At 31.5% G+C, this 8,640-nt stretch overlaps 1 protein-coding gene across 2 annotated transcripts; it reads right to left on the bottom strand.

The window, feature by feature from the left end:
• Positions 1-3,127: 3,127 nt before the first annotated feature.
• Positions 3,128-6,758, bottom strand: LOC111699776 (uncharacterized). Of its 2 annotated transcripts, none has more exons than XM_023470508.1 (5): positions 6,672-6,758; positions 5,792-5,846; positions 5,319-5,369; positions 3,553-3,653; positions 3,128-3,354 (listed from the first exon to the last, which is right to left on the bottom strand). In XM_023470508.1, the coding sequence occupies exons 1-5, from the start codon at positions 6,732-6,734 to the stop codon at positions 3,229-3,231; spliced, it is 396 nt and encodes a 131-aa protein (XP_023326276.1). In that variant the 5' UTR covers positions 6,735-6,758; the 3' UTR covers positions 3,128-3,228. The 2 variants fall into 2 exon arrangements, with proteins under 2 accessions (XP_023326276.1, XP_023326277.1); XM_023470509.1 differs by having other exon boundaries at positions 5,792-5,817; positions 6,672-6,752.
• Between the last annotated feature and the right edge of the window lie 1,882 nt (positions 6,759-8,640).

The following is an 8,640-nucleotide window of genomic DNA, read 5'->3' as shown; positions in this document are numbered from 1 at the left end:
CTCCTTATACAGATAGATCGTCCTCTTCTGGTGCTTGAAGTTCGTTCTCTTATTTTCCAGGTAGTTTCACATCTTCTTGTCTTGGTAGCTTTTTCTCTTCTTATCCAGATAGTTCGTTCTCTCCTTGTCCGGGCAGTTCTTCCTCCTCTTGTCCAGGTAGTTCGTCCTCTTCTGGTACATACAAATTGTCCTCTTCTTGTCCTGGCAGTTTGTCCTCTTCTTCTCTAGATATTTCGTCCTCTTCTTGGCCTAGAAGTTTGTTCTCTGGAAGTCCAGAAGGCCGATCAATATTTTTATTTCAGAAAATCAGGAAAATCTGCCAAATCTTTTAAGAAGGACCCTTAAAGAACCAACATATTTATCCTTAAAATCAAATAAAACTATACAGTGATAACCAGAAAACAAAGGGGAAGACGACATCATAGAAATACTTAAGAGTATATCATGGTTTTAAGAGAGCAAATACGTTTACTAGACACTTATTAAATGACTAATATAGTAAAAAGGGGCTGTTTACACTGCACAGTTGCTGTTTCTAATGCTTATTAGACTTTTTAAAGTTATAACTTGATTCTAAAAGTCGTATTCGTTTTCCAGAGTTTTCATGTTCTCATCGTTATCATAATAGAATGCACCTACACAGTGGTTCAAACGAAGAATATTTATTTTTATTTCAACAAATTTATTGTAAAGAGCAATTCGAATATTGATAATTTTGCATCGTTAAATATTTCGTTTCTTTCAGCAAATAATTTCTGATTACTGATTAATTAATATATTAGCAATACGTCTTCTCTCATGATTTATCAAATTAAGTAAAAAAAAATTGGTTGATATTTTGTTTAAGCCAAATCTAAATTAACCATGTTTCGACAAAAGTTTTTTAATTCAAAAAGTTTTAAAGCGGAGAACACTTAGTAGAATAGAATAAAGTTTCTATGATGAATTTAATTTAAAAGTTTGACACAAAGGATGACAACAGGATACCCTTTCATCAGATTACGAATCAGAAACATCAATAAAAAAGTTGAATTCAATCAGATTGCACAAAATGCCATGCAGTATCACGCACTGATATCTAGAAAACTCTGAAAGTTAATTATAAAATGTTTGACAGCCTTGACCAGGCGCGCAACTAGACATTTGGTTAGGGGGGGGCTAGGTGGAAAAATTTTTTTGGCCCCCCCCTTAACATTTTTAGGGGGGGGCAAGAAAAATGTGTCTTATACTTAAACAATAAAAAACTAACCTTTCCAACCTGATATTCAGTAAGTCAACACATCTGATATGAAATAAAACAAGAAATCTATTCTGGTCAGGGGCGGATACAGGGGGGGAGGCGGAGGAATTCGCCCCCCCCTGAATTTGGAATTTTTTGTTCCTATTTTCAGAATAGCTTCTATAATAGCATGGTTAATTGGGAAAGAAACCCTAGTGCAAAACAGGAAAAATATCTGTCTTGATAAACTATAATGTGTGAAAAGTTAAAAATCTAGTTTTTTAGTCTTTTGTCATTAATTTTCACTCTTTTTGAGTCTTTTAAGTCAAAAAAAATTTTCGCCTGTGCCGCGATTTTTGGTTCCTAATTATGAATTTTTTTTTTCCTAAAAAATCTTGCCCCCCCCCCTCACTTAAATCCTTTATCCGCCCCTGATTCTGGTATAAATCACAAAAATAATTAATTTACAATACAAATTACATATATATTATATATGTATAAATTTTCATTAGTTATCCATAAATCAAATATGTACATTGTACTCAAAAACTGACAAGAAATGCCTTTCATTAAAAATTCATGATTTCACATGAAATATATTTTTTTTAATATGACACATCACACAATATTTGCGGTGAACATGAAGCCGAAAGATTAATTTAATAGTTGTACTACAGTATTAAAGCAATATCATAATAAGTGGCAGAACTGATAGTGAAAATATCTAAAAAATACTTAATAAACCCCCTTTCCCTTTCCCAGGAAAAAAACTGAATAATGAAAACAACAAAGATTAAGGCACCTTGGAACCTTGTCAACCTGTTCTGATCTACGGCAGTAGTTAGGCTCGGAGACGAAGGGGGTCTGTGTGTGTGTATATATGGTGTATTAAGTGCTATACGGATTGAACTATAAGCTCAATAAACTAACGTTCAATTATCTTTTTTTATTTTACGATAAGAGCTCTTAAATTTCCTCAGGGTCAGGATTCATGAATCGCTAAATTGCAAAACAGGGTGGACTTCGTCACTTCTTGCCCCCCCCTACAGGGGGGGGCAAGACTTCTTTAGGGAGGGGCATGCCCCCCCCTTAATCAGGCTAGGGGGGGGCCTGGCCCCCCTGGCCCCCCCCCTAGTTGCGCGCCTGGGCCCTTGACTTTTTAGTGTCGCAACGCTTTTGGATTTACCTCACCAACTCACTTATACTTTTTTGTAGCCCTGGATATATTTTAAAATTGCAAAGCGCATTTTTGTAGCTTAAGTTTAAAATGAACAGTAATTGGGAAAATACTTCTCGATTTTTTGGGGTTCGCGATTCACGATGATTCAGAGGGCAATAAGAGGCGCGATTGTCAGAAATCCTTCGATTCAATTATTAATAATTTCGGCTGTATGATTACATAAGCCTGAAAAATGGTCAGTTCATTAGTTATTCAAAATGAGACATGTACATGTAATAGTAGCTCTATATTTAATTTAGCATGGAATGTACAATTATGTTAGTGTTTATGTCATCTATCCCAGAAAATTACACTACAGTATATTTTTTCATCTTAAAGAATCTGAATACAACTGATAAATAAAATAACTTTCAATTGCTATAATTTTCTAACATTTAATTCTAATTTAAAAATATGAAAACCATGAAATTAGAAAAATTATGTGAAAAATGTAACCATACAAATTATACTTAAATAATAATAATAAACGACAAGGGTATTAAAAATGTAATTGAAGTGTTAAACTTTTAAATTGAATTAGGAGGATGGACTATTTGATAATTGGAATAAAAACATAAAAAGTTGAAAAATTGAAGAAAAAATTGAATAATGGAATTGGACAAATGGAGAAAATGAAATATGGAATGAAAAAGTAGTTTAAAATTATCCTCAATCATATCAGAAATAAATTCATGAAAAGCAATTCTTTATTAATTTCAATTGAATTAAAAATTGAAGTTAAGAAGTCAAATTGTGTTAAGATTCACATGCCAGAATATGAATAAATAGTTTACAGCTGATTAATAAGAACAGCTGACAAGATGGCCGCCAGCAGAGAGAACTGTACAGCGCTGGCTCCAGCTGTTCCAAAGTTCTCGTTACACTTGTCTGCAGAGCAATAGCAGAACTTTGAAGTCTGAAAATAAATGTGTTGAAAAAAAAGACTCATTATTATTCATTTTGTAACTTTTTATTAACCATTATATTCAATATTTCAATAATTCCATTAAATTCAGAAAAAAGTCCTTGTCTTTTGCAGTTTTTACTTAATTTGATAATTGGTTTCAGGTTTGAGAAATATTTTTTGATTATTTATATTTTTTATTTTTATTACCAGACCATTCGCTACGTTACTAGTACATCCCATCGGTTTGGCTGGGGTGGTGGGATCCGTACACCCTCTCATGTACAAGGTCGGGGCAGTACTGGTATATGCTATTAATAAATGTAATTAATGTTGTGTCAGAAAACAGTTGAGCAGCATAAAGTACATGCAATACATGCCTAACTCGGAATTCCTGAGTTACAGTTTACAGACAGAAATGATCCGCAATTTATTTCCATATCCATTATGAAAAAGGTTCTGAACTTCAGGATCAATATCCGAAAATTTCCGGAACACTGTTCTGGAATTCTGGAACATTTTGTACTTGAACCGGAAATATTTCGGTTTCCATTTCATTCGGAATTGTCCTGGAATACCACTTTACGGAACAAATTTCCGGATCATTCCATTTCCAAAATGGATTTTTTTTTCTGGAATAATGGAAACCCTATAGGCAATGTTTTAATTTTTTGAGACTACGCAAGCCACAGTTCCGAATTTACATATACAGCTATTCATGCGGTGTATAATGTATAACTTATATGTAAATGTTTCTTTTGCCAAAAGTAACCCTGGCAAAGTTTATTGCATGTGGCAAAGTATATTGCATGTGGCAAAGTATATTGCATGTGGCAAATTATATTGCATGTGGCAAAGTATATTGCTTGTGGCAAGTGAAGCTGATAATATGATATAACAACGTAATAAGATAGTTTAAAATTAGCAATTATAGCAAGCGGGGCACAAATGTCGCCTTAATCAAAATAAAATTCACAAAAATCCAGAAATAATGGTCGAGCTCTTTACTCCCATGTATTTACCAAATAAAAGACAATTCTACAAATTATGAATTTACATGTTTAATTTTTTTTGGCTCTGTGATTAAGTTTTTTAACTTTTTGTTAAAGTTTTTACATTAATCTGAATAATTTTAATAAATTGGGACGACTTTATGGTTGTTTTTTTTCGATCTGTATACATTGGGACTCATAAAACTATGGAATATGGAAGACGACATGAAAGAAATCTTAACTGCATTTAATATTATTTCAAAGCATATATTTTAATCAGTAGCTAAACTCATTCTGTGCAGTTATGGTTTACGTTCAGACTACAGGAAACGTTTCTAACCAAACTATATTATAGTTACATGGAAACGTAACGTTTTAGAATCGTATTTGAAACGTTAACACAGTTTTATGGTTGTCAACTTTTCACCTTATTCTAATATCGATTTTATGATGCAGAGTAATTACTACATTGCCCACCCTATATACCTTAAACCAGATTATACCGGTATAAACCAAATAATAGAAAGCTCGGTACAATCCCCTTTTTTAAAACTGATTTTGTTATATAGTACACTGGTTCGGATTAAAGATAATCTATATACATATATACTTTGGTTCGGATTAAAGATAATCTATATACATTTATACTTTCCTTGTCACTGTCTGTTTGTTTAAGTTTGTGACTGATAAACTTCAAAACGGCTGAACCGATCAGATCCAATTTTCTCTGGGACCTCACATGACCCCAGGAAATGTTTATGGATTAAAAAAAATTGTCTTCAAAAAATTTTTTATTTTTGCAAAATTAAAAAAATCCAACGAAAAAAATTTAAATATACAAAATTTCTTATTATTGTTTTATAGAAGAGAAAATGCTGAAAGATTAAGCAACAATTAAAAGGTGAAATAGAAGAAAGCGTAGTATTTTATAATGGCGTCACTTAAATCTCATGTTTATTGAGACACCCTGTAAACAAAACTTACAATTGCCAATAACGCAGGCAGTAACTCCGTTGGGACAGGTAACAAGAGATCCTACAAGTAATAAATATATAAGTTTTAAATTTGTATGCTTATTTGGAATCAAGTCTTTGCCACAAATATTGTTAGATCAAGAACTTTAAAGGGACTGTAAAGGAAAAATGAAAGGGGGTATAGGCTGAAACCTAAGAATTTTAGGATTTGATCGAGACCTATAAGAGTTCTATCTAATGTTCCTGTCTAGAGAAATTGATATAAAACTCTGTCAAAATTATACTAAAACTATATACGTAAGATTTGGTAAATGAAATAATGTTTAAAATTCATGTTTTTAGATCCCAATTTGACTGATAAATTATAAATCATAATATGAACTGTTGTGCTGTATATAACAAAGAGATAAATGCTATGATATATTGTCTAGTTATTAAGATATTATCATGAATAGTAAACTCATTGAATAAGAATTTTTATACCTGTCACCTTGTCATCGCATGCTCCCCTGGTTGATACTTTGTTACATTCATAGCACTGACAAATTTAGAGAGAAAAAAATAAAAGAGAGCAAATTAAAAAAAGGTATGTTGGGATCCAATAAACTGTGGAATACGAAGACGACATTCAAACAATTATTTGTGTATTTGGAGGGAAATAGTCTGACAAGCATAAATATTTTAAATATTTATAAATTGCACACCATAGCCTCAAAATCAAACTTGCTATGTTTAATGCTCATTTAAAATCATAATTGATAAATTTAATCATAGAAAAAGTAAAAATAAATAAATTGATAAAGTAAAAAAATCATAATTGAGTTTAGTCGTAGTCTTCATATTCCACCAGTTTTTTATGAGTCTCACTGTATCATAACCAACTCTTCTTATTATGTGAATGGATTTGAGCAGATCCAGACAAAATTGTTTTAGTTATTTAAAAAGTTCTCTGTGTAAAATACCCAAGTTTTAAATGACCTTAAATTCTTAACTTTAATTTTACAAACCACTGAAGCATTTGGGTGAAATAGAATAGAAAGCTCTGTTTTGTTTCAACATTAAAGTGTTGTGTGTAAGGAGACTGTACATTTAATTTCAAGTGACCCTTCCTTCATACGTAGAGTTATCAAAGATAAATGATGAGTCCTTATTTTTCTATTTAACGAAAAACTACTTTAACTTTCTCATTTTTGTTGAGATGAATGTTATGTTCTGAATCGGACAGGCCACGACATGAGGTTTACTCATGTAACAAGATTAAAAATCTATACAAATATTGGTTGTGTGCATTAATTGATTAATTTTTTAAAATGTGAAATAATTTTAAAGATGTTTAAAAAATGGCCACCTCTTTGTACAATACCTGAAGCGCATACGAATACGGTACAAGGAGGGGAAAAACCAAGATGGCTGCCAACAGCTGCATTTTCTAATCTCTTGTGAAAAGTCTGCAAAACGCATTTTTTTCTTAAATTTATGTCAAAGCAAAATTGTCAAAAACTGAAATCCAATTATTTTCTCCGTATCCTGTTCCAACTCCGCAATTGTTTTCTTCTTTATTACACATTAAATTTATGATGTGATCATTATTATTCCGCTAAATCAAGGCCGAGGGTAGCTCATGTGAAAACAGTTTAGGCACATTTTCCATACTTTTATCATTCAAATGTATGTTTTAACCTAAAAGGGTCTGATTCACAACAGTACACTTAAATTCTTTGTCCGGTTTAGAATAAATAAGACATTCATATGTTTGTCGATTATAGTCTTTTTCAACAAAAGTGACTCTCGCATTTCTTCTGCAGATACAATAATGAGAAACTATCAAAACTTAATACTTTATAAGCAAAAAAAACGAAGATATTTTTTCCATTATTGATCAGATAAAGGTTTAAAGGTTACAATTGTGATTTGTAATTGTAATTTTGAAATGAAAGAAGGCTTAAAATTATAGTTTCTTTAAACTGAAATGGCTTTAGATGTTTGGCAGAATGACATTTTAAGAAATTTCTAGAATTTGAATAAAAAATGCAAAATACCTTTTTGTAAATTAGTCAAAACTGTGATTTTACATTTCTGTAGTGCTACACACTTTATGTAACACCTAAAACACTTTTTAATATATTTCAAAATTTTGATATATACATACGTAGTCTACTCATAAACTTACGTAATTTAGATATAGGGTTACCCACAAAGAATATTTTCGTTTTCCTTATATTCAAGATTCCCAATTCGTCTGTAAAATTTCATTAAATCATTTTATAAACTAAAAAAACATATTTTAAGAGTTTCAGGACCGGTCGTCTTTACAGTCTCATCCTTTGTGGTTAGTCCTGAAGTTACACGTTATTACTTACATTGAGGACAATGGTTATTTTTAAACAATTTCAATCTATACCCATAAATTATTCATGCAGGGCAACTGGGAAACCATAGCTTTCAAACATGTATTTTGACCATCCTAGGCCCGCCCCCCCCCCTTTTCCCCCCTTCCCCGGCCCATTCCCCCCCCCCCTCCATGTTCGATCTACGATTTTCAATTTGAAAATTGATTTTTTTCAATTTGGATTTCTCCGTAAAGTGACTTGCGGATTTCTGCGCTTCAACCCCTTGAAATAAATTGTTAGAATTAAACACTTTTCAATCTAGAAAAATGGCAATATCTTCCACATTATTGATCAGATAAAGGTTTCAAACGTTACACCAATTGAGTTTATAAAAAAAACATATGAAATTTTGTTTTCAATGCACTTTAAAAATATCAATTTATATTTAGATGCACAATTGCAGTTTAGTTTCTATGCATATTGCAAATAACACAGAGTGTCCTATTAAACATGGGAATTCAGTAACCACTTGTATATCGTCTTCGATCAATGCGTCATTTTTTCATGAACTCAATAGTTGTAGTATTCCACTAATATTTACACATCTAATACCGAAAACGCCTGGTCTTGAGATTTTCAAAATGAGGTTTACCATTTTTGTATCCTCAAAATTAGTGAAGATATTGCAAAATTAGTTAAGATATTGCAAAATTAGTGAAGATATTGCAAAATTAGTGAAGATATTGCAAAATTAGTGAAGATATGGCAAAATTAGTGAAGATATTGCAAAATTAGTGAAGATATTGCAAAATTTTACAAATTTCAATTTTTTTAATAATTCTAATTTGTCTTTATAGGTTATATCTTCGTCAATTTGTAAGACACGAGAAAGGTGATATAAAGACCATTTCATGAAAAGCTCGTAGAACGTACATCATCATTTTTATGTTAAATATTAGATATCGAAAATCAAAGACGACTTTTAAGTCGTCTCTCAATTCC

This window comes from Eurytemora carolleeae, unplaced genomic scaffold, assembly GCF_000591075.1.
Source record: "Eurytemora carolleeae unplaced genomic scaffold, Eaff_2.0 scaffold61, whole genome shotgun sequence".
NCBI classification, from domain to species: domain Eukaryota; kingdom Metazoa; phylum Arthropoda; class Copepoda; order Calanoida; family Temoridae; genus Eurytemora; species Eurytemora carolleeae.
The sequence above is the reverse complement of the archived record's forward strand: the minus strand, read 5'-3'. Positions and strand labels throughout refer to the sequence as shown.

Coding starts and splice junctions, on each gene's coding strand:
- LOC111699776 (XM_023470508.1), bottom strand. CDS start 6,734: ATGCAGCTGTTGGCAGCCATCTTGGTTTTTCCCCTCCTTGTACCGTAT. Junction 5,847..6,671: donor CGTATTCGTATGCGCTTCAG/GTATTGTACAAA, acceptor TAAATTTGTCAG/TGCTATGAATGTAACAAAGT. Junction 3,654..5,318: donor TGCCTGCGTTATTGGCAATT/GTAAGTTTTGTT, acceptor ATTTATTAATAG/CATATACCAGTACTGCCCCG.